This window comes from Cylas formicarius, unplaced genomic scaffold, assembly GCF_029955315.1.
Source record: "Cylas formicarius isolate icCylForm1 unplaced genomic scaffold, icCylForm1.1 PGA_scaffold_2__14_contigs__length_35257938, whole genome shotgun sequence".
NCBI classification, from domain to species: domain Eukaryota; kingdom Metazoa; phylum Arthropoda; class Insecta; order Coleoptera; family Brentidae; genus Cylas; species Cylas formicarius.
Window position 1 is genome coordinate 29,330,119 of NW_026844319.1, and position 21,434 is coordinate 29,351,552.

Genomic DNA, 21,434 nt, shown 5'->3' on the forward strand with positions numbered 1-21,434 from the left:
TCCTCCTGCGTCGGTTTGTTGGCTTCTTCGGAGCTTAACCGAAACTGGCTCGCATTTTACTCTGTACATGCTTATATGTCGTTTGAGGAGGGAGGAGCTAAATGAGGGACATAAACACCGTCTCGGATGACTGATTCCCTTATTGGTGACAGGTAGAGACCTGAGTCGCGGTTGAGATTGTTAGGTTGCTTATAGATGCATAGAATGCTTTAATCTCCTGGACAAGCGTAATGCGGTGAAGTTAATTTTATGATGGAACGCTTAATGTCTTTAATGTGGAAATTATTAGAGAGAGGAGCAGAGGTAAGGTGTTTTAATTCTGGGTTCAGTGATTCGGGCTGAGACAGTTTTAAGGCTCGGTTAACACCAATGATTTTTGGGCGGGATGGTGATGCATTAAGGTATCAGTCTGTGTGCGTATGTTGGATGGGAGCTTATTATTAGTTTCTATTTCAATGGTAAAACGTATGTTAGGGTGTATAGAGTTTAAATCTCCAAGAAAATCTACTAGGGATTCGTGATCATGAGGCCAAATAACAAAAATTTTTTTAGATGGAAGGTCGCGGAGAATCCATAGCTGTTCCTGACGTTTGTTCAAAAATTTGACCGTTATAAGACAAGAATCTTTCAGTTCAGGCGAGAAGGTTTGGTCTGAAATGTCTGAAATGATGTTGAGAGTTTTAACCAGAATTTCTGGTGTATCTAAAATAATGCTTTTTAATTGTTCAATGAAGTATTAATTAAGTATCAGTTTTGGTTGGTTTAAAGGGTTTTAATAAATATTTTGCTAGAGAACATGTTGGAGAACTAATAGTGCTGACAATAGATCGAAGGGGTGATCCTGGTTTATGAATCTTTAGCAGTCCGTACGGACGAGAAATTTTAAAGTCCTGAAAGTCAGAAGAAGCTTTAATAGCAGATTTAAGGTTGCGTTTTTTCAGTTGACTATATGATCCGTCTGTAAGAATATCTTGAATCTTTTCCTAATATTTATTTGTGTTCATGACTACCGTATAATCTGCTTTTAGGATTACGATGTCTGGATTAGGTTTTATGCGTTCAGATTTAGGATGTTTTGTTTTTTTAAGGATTTTTGCGGCTTCAAATCGGATTTCGTTAGCTGTTTGAGATGGCAGCTTGTTTAGGGTAGACTCGACATTTAAAATGATTTCCTCTTTCGGTGCAACAAAATCCAGAAGTTTTGTAAAAATACATACAGTACATAATTGCCAAAAAACTCACGCCTAATTAAAATAAACTAACTTTTTATCCTTATATCCATCATCTCAGTTTAGATTTCCGATCTGGAACTATACTCGGTGAACGGTAAAAATCTGCTTAAATAAATCGTTCTATATTTATTGTTGTCACTATTTTTTCTGTCGCGTTCTTAATACTGTACCGAAAAAAAAAGTCCTCAAAATCATTTTACTCCAGAGGTAGTACTTTCATTGACGTATAATTCATTGGACCGTTCTTTAAAAAACCCTGGGACATTTTCCACGCGCGCCGCTGGTCTCGCGCGTCACTTAGGAAACCATGGCACGCAACTGATTCCTTTGTGCGACTGTTTCAAATTACTGAAGGTCGTACCCGTCGAGCATATTGAACAAACGTTGAGATCGTTTTCACGAAAGTCGACAGTGAAGTTAGATTGACCCGGAAAAAAATCATCAAACCTTGGAAAGTACTAATGACGAAATATGAAAAGAATAGAATATTTCACACCTCATACCAAGAAGTCTCTACTCCGATGAGCCACACAAAATCCATTTTAATCACGCTTTTTCAATCAACCTCCTTACTGAATAGATTTTATAGGTCTTTTATTGCTGCGTTCAACAAGACGATAGTTTAGTACTATCACAGTTGTAAATGTAAACTATTCAAAAATGCGGAAAAACAGGTTTTGTTTTACACCTAACAACTAAAATTTATATTAAATTTAGGTAATTAATGTTTAAAGAAAAAACTTAGAATAGGATATTATAGAGGTTTGGTTAGATTTAAAACAAAATGGACGCGTTGTTGCAGAAAACTGGCTCCAACTTTTACGCTACCAATTTTTGTAATATCGAAATAACATTGAAAATAGTGAGATTTAATAGTTGAAAAAACAAGAAAATACTGTAAATAAAATATATAGTTAAGGCCACAAACACTTTTTGTATTCAACTCTTTCTCCCCATTGTCGCAATAATTGAGAGTTAAAGAGGTTTATGGAGGTTAACGAATCTCGCAGGATATTTATTTAATCCTGCTGCGCGAGTTCGACACACACTCACACGTCCTTCGGAAGGACGAATTGTTTAATATACTTATTATATGCGAGCTTACGCTTTCTACATGTACGTAATTATTTCCTCTTCTCTCTCTTTCTTTATCGCTTTCTTGCATCCATTGCACGCGAGCCATAATCAGTAATTATCGTACGTCGTTTGGCGTAACCTTGGCAGTAGTCCGGGTCATCGCGGCCGACGGTGGAGGACAACATACGCAACGCATCGAGAATTCGACGCGGATAGAGGAGGACGGAAACTATGCGGGTGCGATAACCCTGGGTTACCTATATGCGCGATAAATTTTATCGCCGACTCGCTAGCAATCGTCGGATTCGCAATGTTTTCGATTTTACAATTCGGTGAGACCCCTGGTGGATAGCTCTTTTTTTTGGTTTTATCGAATAAAATCTTATATCCGGTTTTGTGTGTTATAGTAGAAACAAAAGAATACCTTCCCAATATGAGACGGAATTCCTAATTCTTCAGGAATTGACGGGAATTCCTCTGCAATCAGTTGGAATTCCTCTGTATTTCTCGATCCCATAATAATATAGCGCCATTGCGCTATTTGGTAGAATTAACAGAAAAGCTTTCCAATATGAGGGGGAATTCCTAAATCTTTAGGAATTGACGGGAATTCCTCTGCAATCAGTTGGAATTCCTCTGTATTTCTCGATCCCATCATAATATAGCGCCGTTGCGCTATTTGGTAGAATTAACAGAAAAGCTTTCCAATATGAGGGGGAATTCCTAATTCTTCAGGAATTGACGGGAATTCCTCTGCAATCAGTTGGAATTCCTCTGTATTTCTCGATCCCATAATAATATAGCGCCATTGCGCTATTTGGTGGAATTAACAGAAAAGCTTTCCAATATGAGGGCGAATTCCTAAATCTTCAGGAATTTTCGGGAATTTTTCTAAATTCCTCTGTAATAGTTCGAATTCCTCGATCTTACATTCAATATGATGGCGTTGCGCGTTTTGATAGATAGACTTCCGGCGATTTCCCCACAAATCTGGGGCGCGAAGAATACAAAAAAAATCATGATTTTCGTAAACAGTTCGTGCCGGACGAGATGATAAATCGTTCTCGGATCCAAAATGCCGCAATCAAGAACAAAATACGTAACAGCAACGATCGTTAGCGCTTAATTCTTTCTGGCTCACTCTGCGGACGACCTTTAAAAATATTGAACTTTATTACAGTCGAAATTAACAACAAATCATCTTCAACTCGGTACCGCAAGCTGTCGGAATGTGGCAACGAAGAAAAAGTAAAAGCGGACGAACAGGGTCGTACTAGTCGACTTTCGGAGTAATGCGGGAAAGTCGAAAAAAAATATTGTTTGTCTCATCTAGCTCAATTTCAGGGTCTCTTAAAAAAATTGGGGAACGTTTTGATTATCCCAGAAACGAAGAGGGCACAAAAAATTCTCATAAACAGCCCCATCAAAACACGTTATTATCATTATTGGAACTTTACAAACAATATAGGCTAAAAAACAAAAAGTGTTCTGAAAAAAAAACATATCCATTGGACTGCCAGATCATATCAGGGAAAAAATCATACCATGCAGTAAAAGAACTACGAGCCGGTGCTCGAAGAAAAATTTATAAAACTTGATATTGGAAAGAAGAAATCAACAATTCTCGTTCGTCGGTGCAGTTAAACGTCGAAGCCGGTCCTGCAAAATGACTTTTCAACATTCCTGCGATCGTCTTCCGAAGTCGCACGGAATTATCTGCCCAATTTCAAACGCAATTTAGTCAGCCCCCGGATCTTATTTTCCCTTTTCCTTATATCTGACTAAATATCCGTCAGGTTTTATTTAATTACCAGACGACTGTTTGCATTAGTCTGGCTTAATCGCTTTGGTTTTACTAACGGTTTTGTCCCGACGACTTCAACTAATAAATACGAGGGCCGGTTAATAAGTAACTGACATCTGACAGCGTTTCGGTTCAACACAAAAACGGAAGATTTAAAAAAAATGCAGTTATAAAATACTTTCATTAAAAGAAGACGGGTAACACATCCGAAGGCTTTTCGCGATCACATTGCATGGGTTTCTTGAATCCCGTACAATCTGTAGAAAAAATCGCAGATCAAAATTTACTGATACTGTAAAAATATCAAAAAAGCGAGGCCGATCTGACCGACATGGATGCTAACGTCTGATGTTGACATAAAAAATAAAACAAAACAAAAAAATTAGAAAATTTCGTTTTCATTGAACTTATCCGTCCGCCCCCGTATAGTTGACGGTAGTGATTAAAAACCACTTCAAAATTGACGATGACCTACGAGGATAACTTCGACGTACGGGATGTCAAAGTTTAAGTTAAAAAATCTCAATTGCTAATAATTTTTGTTTTGATGAAGCATTTATTCATTCTTCTTTTTATTTCCTTCGTTTCAAGTATTGTTGTAAAAAAAGTGTCCCACTAATTACTTTCAAAAATCAGTTTTTATTTAGTTTACTTCATTCGTTTTATTCTCATGTTCTAAAAAATATAAAGGAATTATTTATGTCAACCATTTATATATATTTTTTTAAATGCGTCGCTAAATTACTGGCTAGACGGTACATCGTAAAAACATGTACCAATTAGATGAGAGTCTCTTCTTCCTAATTTGGAACATAATTCGATACATTACGAATATTTATTACTACTTTGGCTGTGCCAGTTAATTTTCCAATTAGACGATTAAACGCATAAATATTTTCGAATTTATTTCGTTCACAAAAAAACCGTTACGGGGCTATCGCGAATGCCAAGAGATCTATTTGAATCCTTAGGGTTCCCATCGAAAGTCAGCCACGTCGAACTCCGAAATATCCTACCGACTGCGCCACTTTTATTTAATTTAATAAAAATCTAATATATTTATTAGTAATTGAAGTTTGGTTAAGTAATAAAACCAAACCACGCATCTTATCCATATAGGTGTAATGATCGTAAGGTTTGTAAGTTATCGGAAAATAGACTACTCGCGTAATTACAACGCAGGGCATTTTTTTCCTCGATTAAAAACGACGAGAATGCGCTCGTTTTTATCGCGCCGGGCAATCGCGAAATTGGCCACCGATCAAACGGGTTTCTGCCGCTTAATAATCTAATATCTTCGGCAAGTTTAAGTGCCTGGTGCAAATATTTTTCTGCGGTATCTAGTATCTATAATGGCTTCTGCAACTCGGCTGCGCAAAGACCGATACTATCGCGCGTCCATTATTGAAACCTAACGTTGCGACATCTATCGCCGATTTTTACGTTTACCGGTATCTCCGGCGGCGACAATCTTAAGCTTGAATGGTTAAAAATTGTTGCGATTTTTAATAATAATAATTTCTGATGTGTATATCGTACAAAACTATGTTCAGAAAACTGAGACCATGTGTTTGGCTACATTCGGCTATCGTCGGCTATCGTCGGACGCTACTCACACGTATTTATTATTATTTGCGGATATATTGGCCGGGCCGCAAAAATGTTCGTAGTGGGCCGCGAGTTTGACTTTAGCCCAATACCGTGCACTGAGTCCGGATCGATCAGGGCCGTTCCGAAGACTCCTCATCTTGCCCATGTCAAGGCAGGGCACTCGGTGAGCAGATGATACCGGGTCTCCTCCCCTTCCATGCATATATTTGAAGGTGTGTCTCATAGTTATCCAACAAAATGTGTGAAGATCATAGCATACTATCTTGCACTTTCTGTACGATTTTTATACTCCGTGTTGATGTTGTTGACCTTTATATTTGCTATTGTTCACTATTGTGTTACTTATAAAATACGTTTTTTTTACGCCTTTGTACTTTTTACTTTTTGTTTTTGTATTTTACCTTATATTGGCAGGCTGCAATTGTATTATTATTATTATTGTAAAATATGTGGTTCACATAATTCTTCTTCATCTTCTTCTTTTTCATGTTGTTTACTTACAAAACGGTGGTTTCCTGAACTATTTATAAGGTATAAATTTGATATTGTCACAGACACACTGTTATGATGCGGTGTCGTAAATTGTAATTAATCAAAGCAGTAAAGTGTCACTATCACAAAATATCAAAAAAAAAAAGAGCACACTACTTGAAATGTCACTATCACAAATATCGTAATACCTTTTTACGCGTGCTGCGACAGGAGGGATTGACAAATTAGTTGGTTGTCAAATCGAATGTCAAATATTATTCAGAAATTTAATTTGTGACAATAGTTATTATTTATCAATCTATAAAACAATATAATCTGATGATCTATTACATTTTGTGACTATAAAATTAGGTCGACATTATCACTTTTGTTAGATCTTCCGATACGCACGCACAGAATATTTTGATAGATATGATTGAATTCGAACTTGGTGCGGCGGTAATAAATTGAAAATTGACTCCTTCATGTTATTAATATATTTCTTTATTTGAATAGCAATAAAGTTCAATTGTTTTTCAGTGTAAAACGTTCTTGCCGTTCTAGATATACGGGGTCTTATCAAATTAAATATCAATATTGTGGGAGGGGTGATTTTTGGATCCATTTTAAGCTCGATTAGATTGATTCTTATGAAAGTTTATACGGCAGTGAGTCGAAAAGATTGACCAACTTGTTACTTGCGAAAATCGATGAAATCGTATAAAAAAAAATTTTTTTTTGTCTGTTCGTTTTCCGTTCTCCGTTCTCGTATGTTGGTTTTTCCTGAATAACTTTCGAACCGTTGGAGCTACAAAATTAAAATTGGCCTTCTTTTTAACACTCCACGAAGCACATACGCTTATAAGAAATGGCCCTGATCCGACGCCGGCATTCATCTTTTTTTTGGCGATTTTCGACTGTTTTTTGGACCTTGCTATGAAACACAATAAGTGTCCGAAATTTGAAGCAATCGACTTCATATTTGGCACATAAGTGCAGCTTTGCCCCGTGACGGAACCTATTGAAAATGGGGGGCTGGAGGGTCAGGAAGTATTCTAAAAAAATAAAAAATCGCGGGAGCAAGGGTATATAAAAAACATCATTTTTCAAAAATTGTTTACGAGACCAAAAAAATTCTTGAACTAGAAGAAGCAGAAGATACGGCTCTATAAACATTTATTCTTGACAATTTTTTAAAAATATAGAGGGTGCGCAGCAAATAAAAAAAAACTGAAAAATGGGCCCCCCTAATATTTAAAATTGGTTATAACTGAAACACTATGATTCAGATCTCACTTTCTTCTATATTACGATATAGCTCGAATAAACAGGAAAACTTTTGTATTTAAAGGTTTTCACGTACTGTACAGGGTGTTCCCGATATTCCGTGCTAAATGTTGTGTCCTAAATTTGCAGATATCAACTTCAAATTTAGGAGAGAAGTAAATGTGCGTTTCCATATTTAAACGAAATAAAATTTTACCAAGTATTTTTAAAAAATATACAAGGTGCGCCGCAAATTCAAAAAAACTGAAAATGGGTCCCCCTATTTTTGAAAATTGGTTATAACTGAAAGACTATGATTCAGATCTCACTTTCTTTTATATTGTGATATAGCCCCCATAGACAGAAAAAACTTTTGTATTTAAGGTTTCACCTATTTTAGAGGGTGTTCCCGATATTCTGTTCTAAATGAGAAAGGAATTTTGCAGAGAAGTAAAAGTCCGTGTCCGCATTTAAACTGTAGAAATTGAGCGCAATGCAAGTATTTTTTAAATATATATGAATTTTTTTTTTGGTAATTTTAGCTTCCACAAAAATATGTCTTCCTCCATAACGTCCATGCATTGGCAAAATTCTTTAACCGGCAGACGCAGAAGATCCAGTGCAATAACATTTTTTGGATTATGTACGGGGTTTTCAAATTATAGGCAAAAATCTAGAAAATTGTTCTTTTACAGAGTAAATTATTATCCGCAAATCAAAAATCGTAAAAAATATGGCCAATTGGTTCAAACGGTGTCAAAGGCAGCATCAAGAGCTACAATTTTTGTATTTGCGGTTTTCGTGTATCACATACTCAGCTCGGGATATTTGAAAAAATCCATAATGAAATCGTTATTTCGGTGGCTGTCAAGACGCGATGACGTCATTGATTATTCCGGCGCTCTGCACGGTTTCAGAAAAAACTTATTTTCTCGAAAATCATTTACTATTTTCAAAAAATTCTTGAACCAGGACGCGTGAAAAATCCAGGGCTATAATCTCTACTTCGAAGAATGATTGTATCATATACAGGGTGTGTCGCTTATGGGCAAAAAACCAAATATATCCTAAAAATTTTCGTATTTGTGGATAAATTATTGGCGATAAGTGAAAAACCGTTAAAGATTGGATAATTTTATTTTAACAGTATCGTAAACCGTGTCGTGAGAAAGTTCCAGGTTTCGTCAATTATACAGGGTGCGAGATATTTGAAAAAATATCATTCGACAACGCTATTATTTGTGCAAATTTTAATTTGTTTGCTGTAACTTTGAAGTTCAACGATATGTAAAATTAAAATAAAAAAAAATTAAAAGCCCTTAAGAAATACCAGCTAACCAAAACACCCTAATTTTTTCGAAACAAATTACTGTTTTAATTAAAAGCGTCCTTTGTGTAAATCAATAACGCGGTTTTTTAGTGGACAAGGCCGATGAAAATATCAATCAAGCATAAAAGCGGTGTATAATTACGTATCAATTATATCGATACGAAACCGCATGATATTAACACGTGGGCTCAGAAAATCCATCCCGTATCTTATTATAATTATAGGATTTGGTTTAATTAAGGATTTTCTAGGCGCTAAATTGAATACCGTTATTAATGACTTTTTTTTTGTAAATGAAATAATCGTTTCGCAATGTAACGCGTTTAAAATTTTGCGAGGCGCTAATTACTAACGCGCCCGTGCCAAATCGCACTCGAATTAAATACGTACCATTTCCGGGGACTAACAAGGCGCACATTAAGTAAAACCGATACTTAAATCGGCGAACTTCCAATTAAGATCGAAAAGCAAATAAGAAAGATCCCAGAGCAGGGTTCTTTTTCGACATTATATCAGAAAAGACCACCTGGTGGCAGGACACTCAAGCGCAATAAAAAAAGCAAGACATCAGAAACAATCTTTTCATACGTTCTCTGCGTATATTTTTAGCGAAAATTGGCAACAACGCCGTTTTCGTTTTGTCTCTTATGTGATTACGTCAATCGAACGTTGTTTCCTGCTTAACTATAAATTTCTTAAAAAAATTGTTTTGTTCGATAATTTTAAAACCGATTTGGAAGGTAAAATGTCTGATGAAAGCAACCACTAAAGTACAGGGTGTTCAGTATTAAAAAAATTGTTTTGAAGCGAATTAACGGCGTTCGGTAAGCGGCATTCGACTGACGAGGTTATAAATATATAATAAACGAGTGATATAAAGAGTTTACAAAACGTGTTGCATACTGTACTTTTTCTACGACCCTCACGAAAAAATCACGATTTAACAAATTAAAAATAATAAGAGATCATCGGATTACTAACTTTCGTATCATTTAAACAACATGTATACCAGTTGCCATTAAACCTAGTCGTTTATCGTTGTTGTTGCTATTGTTGTCTCTTTTTAGACAGAGAGAGATGTATTATCGGATAACCGAATAAACACAATTTTAAAACGTTATAGTTTATTTAAAGAAATAGACTGTAATTGGAAAAAAATCATCCAAGGATAGAGGATTGCGTTTTTAAGATCCTATAAGCAAGAAAAAGCAGGTCCTAACCTTCAATTTCGTTTTGTTTCTACTGATCAGGCATGGATATTTGAAAATGGTACAATTGGTCGTGGCAATAATATTAATATAAAAACTGTAAAAACCGCTAAAGTTCATGCGAACGGTATGTAAAATTTCTGTTGGAAACATAAATTATAAATGTCACTTTACTTAGATATCACTAGATTTTAGTTGTAGCTTATACCACGTAATATTGAATTTGTCTGATTTATTGCATAACATTTTTCTGCGTATTAATCTTTTGGTACATTTTTGCAAAACAACTAGAATATATTCACTGACATGACCGTCAGAATTGAGAAACGTCAACACTCGTGACAAGTGACGCTATACCGGTGTGTAATTAGACACTTTACAGACGGGAGTGGTAATAGTATATTATGCAACAAGTGCAGTAAACGGCATTTGATTCACGAGTTAAAACTTTACGGAACGTGTAGCGTACTATACATAACATACCATACGGAAACATCAAAAATTAATTCCAAAAATACCGTTAGCAGTTGGAACAAACCTATATAATATATCGCTCGATAATTTTATGAAACGTTAAGTAACGCATTTTCTGCGGGCGCGACAAATACAGCTGCCAACGGTAGGCAACACTCCACGCACGCCATTCGATCATGGCGGAAGCGCTAGATCACGCATTACCGGATTTTGCCCTGATTTGAATTTTTTTCCGGTTTTGAAGAATTAGTATTTATAGCATTAAATGGTTCACATTACGAAACGAAACGTTGTAAATAAAAAGGCGTTTCAATAAACCGGTCGTGGTTGTTTACTTTGCCGCCACCTGGAATTATCCGTCGTAATCGCCAAGAAAAGTGTTGATTTTTCTTCCAATTACAGCCTTTTCCTTTAAATTGTAATTTTTTTCGTGACGTTCGTAGTAAAAGTAACACAAAAAGTAACAAAAAAACACGTGTGGTATTTTTTTGGTATTTATTAAGCACTCGCTCCCCTCCTACCAAATAAATTTGTGAGTGAAATGCCGTTTACGGCACTTGTTGCATAATATTACTATACTGCCCCAAGAAAACAAATTTTACTGCAGTTATTTCTCACTTACCAAAGTCCCTTGAAGAAATTACAATTTTTATTATTTTTTTATTATTAATTTTGATTAGCTCACTGAACGTGATTGGTAACGCAAGAATAAGTAACAACACTAAATATTTGAAAACTGCTAAGGAAGCCAATACGTAAGAATGTCAGCCGCGAAATCTATTTATATATTTTACGTTATTTATACATAACACTCACACCAAAATACCGTTTAAATGAATAATAAAAATTGCAAAAAAAAGCGTCCAAAAATTAAATCGATTAAAAATAAATGAAGCGGATCATAGCAAAATATGAAAAAAATATGCTCAAAATAAAAAAAAAAGCAATATTTGATTTTGGTTTTTCGTACTATAAATAACTATCCTTTTAGCATATGGATAAATTAGACTTTTTTTTTGGGGCATTCGGTTATTTTATTTATATTTCATCAACATCGACAGGACACATTGACATATCAGAGAATATTTTTTTTGCGATTATATCAGAAAACGCCACTTGGTGGAAAGTCATTTTAAAGTCTTTCGTTGTTGTCTTTTTAACTTGATTGTCATTTTCGCACAACGTGAAAGGGCGATACGTTTTACAATTTACCTACGGGAATACAAATTTTTTATAATTTTCATCTGCTCCTAAATATTTTCGGGTCGATAAATCAATATTAATTGTCGCTGAGTTAAATCTTATGTTACGCATATAAAGCCCTTTCCGAGGTTGTTCACTGCACTAGTGAAATAGATACGAATTGTCACTGAGGATGATCGACGAAGAGAAAATGGTACTTACAGCGAGGCGGATCTCTGCTCCCTGGTGCCCCCTTCCACGGGAGGCGAAGTCCTGGTGCGATGTTCGTACGCCATCTTGGCCCGCATGCTCTGGTTGGTCCTCGCGTGTCTCGGTTGTAGCGGAGGTGGTGACTCTTTCGCCGTACTCACGGCGATCGATGCCCTCTGAGCCCTGTGGGTGTCCGCTCCGTTCTGAGTCCTCTTGAAGTCGTCCCTATGAGTCGACCGTAGAGGCTCTGGTCGGCGCTGATCTGCCACGTGGTTCACCTTCTGACTGACCGCCAAGTTTCCGTTCAGCACCAGCTTCTGAGTGGTCGGGTACCTGGTGCTCGATCTCTCAGCGTACCCCCTTTGGTTCGGAAATCCCAAGTGCTGATCCGTCTTCGGAACGGGCTGAGGTGAGCCGTAAGGTCTGCTGCTGATTTGTTGGATGATGTGGTCGCCGGGACGCGTCTTGATCAGCGAATACCTCGGCACCCGTTCGGGAATACCTACTGCTTGGTGCAGCTGGTCCTGAGACGTCTTTTGGACCTGCGGTTGCGGGATCTGATGGCCCGATGTTGAATTTTCTTTCAATCTGAGAGAGAAAATGTCAGCCTAACTGCCTAACTAGAGATCCGTGGTTTCAAACTGTCCCAACACATCGACAAGGAAAACTATTTATAATAATAATAATAATAATTATTATTATAACAAAAAAAAACAATACATAATATTAATATTTTTCTACGAAAAGTAAACAGATAGCTTAAAAGCGGCGCAGTCTAGCTTTAAATACCTACTTACTGATCCGTTAAAGAACTATTTATATAATTAATAAATTGCGCACTATTTATTGAAATAAAAATTGGATGAACAACAAATAAAATATCAAAAATACCTGCAAAATCGGAAGAACAACAAAACTATCGAAAATGCAATTGAAGATAAATAATTTGATAACTCAATATAAGCCCTTGCTAATAACGTACTTAGCAACATATTATAAGGAAAACTGTATTTGCAACAAATGTTCCTTGTACCTTTTTTTAAATGACTATAAATTTAAGTTACTGAATTTCACGAAATTATAGATATTCACATGACAATTGTTTCGACAACACCGTATCTTTATCAAATGTAATATTTACAAACTACCTGCTGCTATATATACCGAAAAATGACTATAGAACCTATATTAATGTTGTTGTCAGAATTTAAGTTTAATAATGGACAGGTATTTAAATCTAATTGATCGTTAAGCAATACATTTGTTAATCTCCATTGCTTGCAATAAATTTAATTTTCTGTATGTAAAATACCAAAATTGGCGTCAAAAATGTATTTTTCTGTGTTTCTTCTTAATACGAAAATATATAATTTCGTGAAAATCAGAACTTTTAGTTCTTATTTATTTTGTTAAATGGATTTTCATCAAGTAAAAGCCACCTCAGTCTAATTACTGAATTCCTTTGACAAAGAATTATAAGCACGAATTGCGTTGAATGTGAGAGATTTACGAAACGAGGCGACGTTTTTCCATAATCTACCAAACCTTCATATTTTATATAGAAAGGGTATGTTCCTGCTCCATTTTTGGATCGCTTTTAAAGTTCCAAGTATTTTTCATAAAGCCTATTTTATACCTAAATTCAACCGTTTTTGCAGGAATGACAAAAAGCGAAAATAATTAAAGATCAAATGGATAGACGACTTTAACGAACTTAAATAACAATGAAACTATTTAAAAGCAAAAAAAGAGCATTTTGTTATTTGACAGAGCCCTACGTGATCTGAAAATTTTTCTGTTTGGAGGGCCAACGTGTTGGATGAGAATGCGCTGGACAGAGAACTTTATTTAGCTTGGTCCACTGGGAGTGTTCATTTGACCAATATCGGCAAATGTGTCGGTTCCATCAAAAAGTCGCCCCATCCGAAAATTTGGAATTAAAATTCATTAATCGATAATAAGAAATCGAAATTCTTCTCACCATGACGGGCCGGAATTGTTATCAGTAAGTATCTGTTTTCTTTGCTCGATTGTTGTGATTTAAGTTCACCAAATCGTGAAAATCGTTTTTTTGCGATTTTTACAAAAACGATAGAATTTGGGCATAGGGTTTGTTACACGAAGGTTACTTGGAAAACATACCTTTAAAATAAGAAAGTTAAGTGATTTAGAAAAAAAAAAACACAATTGCGGCAACATCGCCTATGTCACCATTGGAACCAGTTTAATTAACTTTTCACTAACCCCGTATATAATGTTTCGAAGAGCGCTTTGCTTGGTTAATTTTTAAAATTGCCACAAATTGTAAACTCATACCGTCTTTGAAATATGAATTATTTGTTATGATTCTTGTTGATCAATGTTTATTTACACAAGCGTAAGGAACACAAGCAACACAAAAACAAATTTATCGTGATCTTAATATTAATTTTGTGTAAGGAAAATTATTGGAATCTTTTGATGTAGATCCCAAATTTTTAAAAAGGCCTGTATGAGCACTTCCAGAAGCAAGACGTTGCCACGTTAATATAGAAACGGCAACACTGCGTATTGATAAATATTTTTAATATGTTGGGCCGTTCGCCAGGTCAGCCTTACTCTTAATGTATAATTCGACCAAAAATATAGTGCATTCATTGCTTTGACGTTTTACGTATTTTACGGTACCTTAACCGCAGACCTTCGCAGGACCGGGGTAAAACCCATTGTGATGAACCGTAACGAATATTTGTACAAAGTAGAAGCGTTTATTTGTTGATTTTTGGTGATTTGGATATGTATCTTTATTCAGAGCTTAATCTAAATTGCAATATGTTCGTATTTATTACGGAGGTATTTGACTGTGATCCTTTCAGTATGTACGTATTTATGTACCTGATTCTCGAGCTTTGACAATATGCTTCTTCTTGTATATTTGTGTCTTCTACATAGTTCTCCGAATTGTAAATAACAACAGTTTTTTTAAGACTATAAATTATATTCGCGATAGATGAAGGTACGTCATAAGAATACAGATATATATTTATTAGAATCTGAAAATAAAACATTTTTTGAAAGTTTGAAATGCTTTTTAACACTTTAAAATGTGGATATCGTGGAATGAAGCAGATGTTCCCTTGTTAGAAGACATGGAAAACAACTAAGTATTTGAAGACGAAGTGGAGGTGGTAGTAGAACCTAATGACAATTTACAAGACGAACTAACAATAGCAAATAAAAAAAAACAGATCCATTTGTCTTTGGATGTGTACTAGACGAGTCTCCACATGGAATACTCATGATAATTCCTCATGCTCATGCTGGTTACGAAAATGGTGGAAGTTGCCTTATTTTTGTCTGCCAAAAACGTCAAAGATTCATGCGTGGATATTTGTTAGTGTTGATAGATAAATTCCTAGGACGATCTTGGAATGGTTACGGGTAAGGGTCTGCTCGGCAGGGTGTTTTATAAGGGACTGCGGTTAATCACGGAGTCGGTTGTAAAAGCACTATATTTCTGATTGGAGTATAACCTCGTAGTGACTTCTGCAATTTCATTACTCACATTTCGGCACTTATTATCACCAGAATTAAGGCTGATATAAAACGGTATCCACCACGTAAGTGACGAAAAGCTGCAAAAGCAACTGTGTTGAAGTGATGTTCCGCTCACCTGTCGTTAAACTCCCGCTGCCAATCACTCTCGCATTCAGGCGGAGGAGGCGGCAGGGGATCGTCGTTGTGAAACACCTCGTCATCGAACACCGTCGGCGGCGAAGGAGGCGGCAGATCCGGGCTCGGTACCCTCTGGAACAGACCCGGATACGTGGACCTCAGGTTTGGGTTTTTCGGTGGTCGTTCCGGTGGCGTTTCTGGTACCCAATCGTCTACAGATATCGACGGGCCGACGATAACTGGTCCCACGAGTTCGGTCGACAAACTGCCGCAGGAATTGCTGTGCTGGTGTTTGGCACCGGATTTGGTCTCGGGTGACGGGAAATTGCTTCTCTTTAACACGTTAGTACTAGCCGCGTAATCACTAGCCGAAGACGCTCTGCGAGAGGGCACGGTCACCTTCACTTTGGGCAGCGATTGGGCTACGCTCAGCTGCTGAGCGAGTTGTGGCTCGGACCGCCAATGGTGGCTTTTGCCGGGACCGTTCTGGTGGTGCCTCTCGTAGAACGATAAAAGGGCTTTCTTCTGGATCGCCTTAAGGGTAGGGTCAGGAACTTTGTGTTTCTTATTCGGGTCTAGGTACGAGTATTTTTGTTGCTTTTCCAGCTCGCTTATTCTATCCGCTACCGACAACGCGGACTGGAGCGAGAGGGACAGTCTGTGGAGAAAAAAAAAAGGCGCGTCACGTGCCAAGCCATAGATGCATGGAAACGCATATTTTGCCCTATGATGTTCATTATTGAAAAAGATGAAATATTATTAAATTTATTAAAATGAAATTGTCAAATTGTAACAGGGTACGCAAGACAAAATTCCATTGAACCGGACATAAAATCAGTCATCCGAGACGGCGTTTATGCCCCTCATTTAACTGTGCCACCCCTGAAACAATATAAAAGCGAGCCGGTTTCAGTCAAGCTCTGAAGAAACCAACAGGATGATTGGCGAAACGTTAGCTAGTTCGAGTCAACAAAACCCGACGCAGGAGGGATCCAGAAGTTTTATAAAAAGTATTATGTGGAAGTTTCTTTGAAAAAAAAAAAGCTGTCGTTGATACGTTGTCCGAAATAGGATTTTGAATATTCGCCATTTTCAACTGCAATTTTTCCAAAACAAAAATGCCGATTAATCCGTATTTCCGAGCGGACGTGAAAGAACGCGACTTTTTAGCTGCTGACGGTAAAATGTGGCTTTCAAGGCTAAATCGAAGTCGACCATTAGTCAACATCAATATTTGCCTTCGCACGACAAAATAATTTCAAAAAAATCATAGTGAAAACAATGCAAAGTTGAGCGGTATTTCTAGGAAGGTGACATTTAAACATGGGCGTGCGGAGTCTATTGATATATCCTTATTTTTCGAATGATTTGCGGAGATTTTTTAAAATGTACTTTTCTTCAATAGAATTTTTTTTATTAACATGTTCACACGGCGCGGACGCTCACTATTGGTACGCCAATCATTTGATAGCAAATCAGTTCAATCGAGCGACGGACAGGGGCGGATTAAGGCGATATTTTCGAGGGAGCGGTAGAAATTCGCGCGCAGTCCGACCCTGCCTGTGGATAATTAAGTATAACGTCGAACTGTCCAACGTTTTTATTTATTTATCGGTCGGTTGCATAACGCGCAAACTAGTTTTTCCTTGACTTACCACGATCTGCGTAAATTGTTTATAACATGTTAATAATAACCGATATTTATTGCCGAACACATTAACCACGTTAATAGAGTAATTCTCGAACATTGTGACGGATCATCGAGCACACAATTGATTATGTCGCAAAGGGTCAGTGTCGTTTTTTGTTAGATTTTCATTTTCATTTTGATTCCATTTTGAGTTTTGTTAATTTATATATGTTAAATATAAATCTTCACACTTAGGCCTGTAGGTAGATGTACGTTGGTGATGTATGTTAATATTTTAAAAATAAACTATTTTTTTTTAACGGAATCCGTTTATTTTAGCATTTGTAGGTTATTTAAAAATTACAAATTTATAGGTCTTAGGTTAGGGATTCCCATATCCAATATCCATATCGACAAAAGCCTTACAAAAAGAGCGTTCAAAGAATAATATAAAAAATTAAAAATTATTAGGTTTTAGTTTGTGCAATTAATAGAAAGGTATTAATACAAAAGTAACCTGAATTTATTCAGTTTTTAAAAATGGGGCAACAAAACTTAAACAAGTTGACATTTTCGGGGAAAAAAACCAGATGGACCAAAACCTACAAATAAAAACGTTTGTTTTGCCTACACGTTGCAGTGAAAAAAAATATTTCCCTTTTTTTCCCTTACTAATATTTCGAAACCAACAATTTGAGCAAAAAATTATAATATTATCTTTATATTTAAAAGATCAACTCTCGACATTTTACATAAAATGAAACTTTCTAATGTTTCGCCAATTGTTGTCTGCTTCGGAGCTGAAATTGGCTCGCATTTTACTCTGTGCATGCTTATATATTGTTCGAAGGGGGCGGAGCTAAAAGGGGGGCGTGAACTTATCTCGGATGATCGACTCACGTATTGGTCAAGTCGCTGTTAAGAATGCTTGGGGAATTCTATAGTTGATGCGGAATGCTCTAAACTTTTGATACGTGGTCAGCGATGTTTCGAATGTCAAGAAGGGAAACAGCTGTACGTATGGCCTTGCATTGGAAGGTTATGTTGAAGTCTATTTTGTGATGGAACGTTTAATATCTTTCATGTGCAAATTATTAGAGCGAAGAGCAGAGAAAGAGGTTGAATTAATATTTTAATCTGGGTTCAGTGACTCGGGCTCAGATAGTTTTACGGCTCTGTCAACAAGAGTGTTGATAACCGATGATTTTTGGGCCGGATGGTGATGTGAGAATGCATTGATCCATCCATCTGTGTGCGTAGGTTTTCTGTAAACACAACGACCCAATTTTATGTCTGGTTTTCTATTCATAAGAATATCTAAGAATGGGAGGTTATTATTAGTTTCTATTTCAATATAAAACGTATGTTACGGTGAATAGAGTTTAAATGTCTAAGAAAATCTACTAGGGATTCTTGACCATGAGGCCAAATAACAAAAGTATCATCGACGTAGATTTCCATAATTTTGGTTTTAGATTTAGTCAAACATTTGACTGGTGAGAGGAACAGATAAGAAGGTTTAGTTCCAGATTCTCACATTTTAAGGCGTTCTGTCTTGGGTGAACTCACCTATTCTTCGACGTGTTATTACCGCCGCCTCCCCCGCCCCCGTCGTGCTGCCTCTCCGCCTCCTGTACCGTGTACGTGTTGACGGGAAACAACTTGAGTTTGTTCGCGTTGTTGTTCCGGATCTCCCTGTCCTTCCAGCCATCCTGGCGTCCCTCGTTTCCTCCCATGTAGAGGACGCTCTCGGAGTGGTGCCTCTGAGGCGTCTGTACTCTGGCACTGTGAGCGATCAGTTGCCTCGAAGAAGAACCGGCGCTTGGGTGCGTGCTAGCGCTACTAGCCACGGATACATCGCTCATCGAACCGTGCCACTTTAGGGTCTCACTAGAGGAAGCACTCCCGGAACTCGTGGTCACTACACTGTCTCTGCCGCCTTCGGCCGCCTCCCACGTGTCGGACGATTGCGGTCGCGACGCGGCCGCCTCGCTGTCCCGCCTCAATCTGTCCAGGAAGGGCGTCAAGGTCGAGTCCGTGCTAGACACGTAGCTGTGGTATCCCTCGCTCTGGGCGTAAGAAACCTGCTTTTGGTGAAGGTGCTTGGAGTTGTACAACGAGCTCTCGTAGCTCCGATTGTACTCTATGAACTCGTGCAGTCCGCCCTTGGTCAGGCCGTTGGTGTCGATGGGGTCCTGGTATGATTTCGCGTACTCCTCCAGGTCGGCTTGGGTGAGCTGAGGCTTGGAGAAGTCTCGTTCGGGGGGCGACGGTACCGCGTATTCCGCGTCGCCCAGCGGTTTTCCGTCGTGGTCCACATTGGGCAGGAAGAGCCTCTCCGCCATCTTGTCCGTCGCGCGCCTAGTCTCGTACGTTTCCGGCGGGATTTTCTCGCAACGTTCCATCACAGTTTTCAGTTTCTGAAAATGTTCCCGCGCTCGAGTAGATGTATAGTGCCGATATAAGCAACAGAAACCGTACATAACCTCAATTTCCTAACCCCCCCGCAGCGGGGGCCCCCCGCGCGTGGCGTCCTAGTGTCCCCCCTGTCTACCAGAGTGCGCTCCGCCCCCCACCCAGCTTGTGTAGCGTCCTGTTTTGCCCCGGTTCCGCCCGTCGCTGCTAGATGTCGCGCGCTTGTGTAGCGTCCTGTTTTGCCCCGGTTCCGCCCGTCGCTGCTAGATGTCGCGCGCTCCGACCGTCGTAGGCCCCCCCGGTAGAGGGCGGTGACGGTGCGGCGCGGTGACGCGGTGGATCGGGAGGATAATTAAATAAACTTGAATTTTAATACATTTTATTTTATTTTATTTATAAAATTGGTCTGGCGAGGAGTTTCTTCTTCTTTTTATGTCGATTCAGTCGACCATCCCATTGTTCCTGTTCCTTGCGTTGTTCTTCTTCCCGTTCCCGGAGGAAATCTAAATACGAAGTGCACTCCTCGCCGTCCCACTCCGTCGACCACCCACCCGGGTACTCCTGCTGCTCTTCTTTTGATCCACCGGGTTGCTCCTGCTGCTGGTGATGTTCCCTTGTCGTTTCATGTCGTACCGGGAATTCTAACCCCCGGTACTCTTTGTGTGATTTGAATATGTGACGCCCTAAGCGATGCGCCAACATAATATGCGACTTGTCATACGGACAAACCGCGATTTTTTCTAGAACAAAACAAAGTATGATATGTAGCGTTTCCTATAAAACACACATTTTTTTTTTTAAACAAAACTTCCAAAAAGGGGGGTTATCAAATAATTTTAAAAATTGTTTTTTAAGTTATACGCGCATACCAAAATTCACGTTTCAATTCACTGTCATTTAAATGTAAGTGTATTATTGTCAAAAGGGCAAACTGCAATTTTTTAGTACAAAAAATAAACAAAAATATGTATATATTTCGCGTTTTCCCCATAAAACGCACATTTTTGAAACAAAACTTTCAGTAATTTTAAAAATTGTTTATTTTTTAAAAGCCAAAATTCCCTATTCACTGTCATTTAAAAGATATTAAAAACGCTCAATTTAATTCGATTATTATTGTCAAAAAGGCAAACTGCAATTTTTTAGTACAAAAAATAAAACATTTTTGAAACAAATTTAAAAATTGTTTATTTTTTAAAAGCCAAAATTCCCTTTTCCATTCACTGTCATTTAAAAGCTATTAAAAACACTCAATTTAAATCGGTTATTATGCAACGTAAAAAAGATGAGTATCATATTTTAAAAACAGGTAGAAACTAACCAAAAAAGTGATAACCCAAACTGAAACCCACAAGAAAAGACGCGCACTGTATAAAGGTAATTAAAATATAAAACTTACCAGTTGTAGGGTCGTAGGGAAATGGACATCGCACTTCTGTATTCATTGCACTGAATATAGTCTATAATACACATGCAACGTATTTATACACATGCACTCCCTTCCATGGTTGAATTAAAAGTCGAAAGGTCTTCTACCCACAAGCACCAACGCCGATTTGAATAGACGCGATGTTGTCGCCAGACAACCGTGCAGGTAGGAGTCTCAAGGTCAACACGCTTTCACACGGGAACGCAACCGCTTCGGACGTTGGACGAACGTATGTTGCCGCAAAAGATCAAGGCCAACTTGCTTTCATTTTTTACAATCTCCGTATGGGATGTGGAATTTCATAACGCGCCGAGTCTAAATGTCGAGTTGTTTTGCTTGTTGAGAATAATAATTAATTGCCCCCTTTATATTTGCTCCGTGGGATTAACGTAATGGGAAAAATTTGTTGCAACGCATGTGGAGGTGTCTTCGTTTGTTAAC

General features: G+C 37.8%; 2 protein-coding genes across 5 annotated transcripts in view; both read right to left on the reverse strand.

The window, feature by feature from the left end:
• The window catches only part of LOC132697921 (protein Shroom), a 227,211-nt gene that overhangs the window by 51,405 nt on the left and 154,372 nt on the right, over window positions 1-21,434 (reverse strand). For all 4 annotated transcript variants that reach the window (XM_060663684.1, XM_060663685.1, XM_060663686.1 and 1 more), the window contains 3 exons: window positions 18,719-19,569; window positions 15,518-16,177; window positions 11,878-12,453 (listed from right to left, as the gene is read on the reverse strand). In XM_060663684.1, the coding sequence (XP_060519667.1) occupies window positions 11,878-12,453; window positions 15,518-16,177; window positions 18,719-19,569 (2,087 nt within the window). The remainder of the gene's footprint in view (window positions 1-11,877; window positions 12,454-15,517; window positions 16,178-18,718; window positions 19,570-21,434) is intronic.
• LOC132698700 (uncharacterized) lies at window positions 19,670-21,103 on the reverse strand. The gene is made up of 2 exons (XM_060664902.1): window positions 20,964-21,103; window positions 19,670-20,304 (listed from the first exon to the last, which is right to left on the reverse strand). Exons 1-2 carry the CDS (start codon window positions 21,007-21,009, stop codon window positions 19,958-19,960), a joined length of 393 nt encoding a protein of 130 aa, XP_060520885.1. The 5' UTR covers window positions 21,010-21,103; the 3' UTR covers window positions 19,670-19,957.

Coding starts and splice junctions, on each gene's coding strand:
- LOC132698700 (XM_060664902.1), bottom strand. CDS start 21,009: ATGAATACAGAAGTGCGATGTCCATTTCCCTACGACCCTACAACTG. Junction 20,305..20,963: donor TCCCTACGACCCTACAACTG/GTAAGTTTTATA, acceptor GTTTTGTTCTAG/AAAAAATCGCGGTTTGTCCG.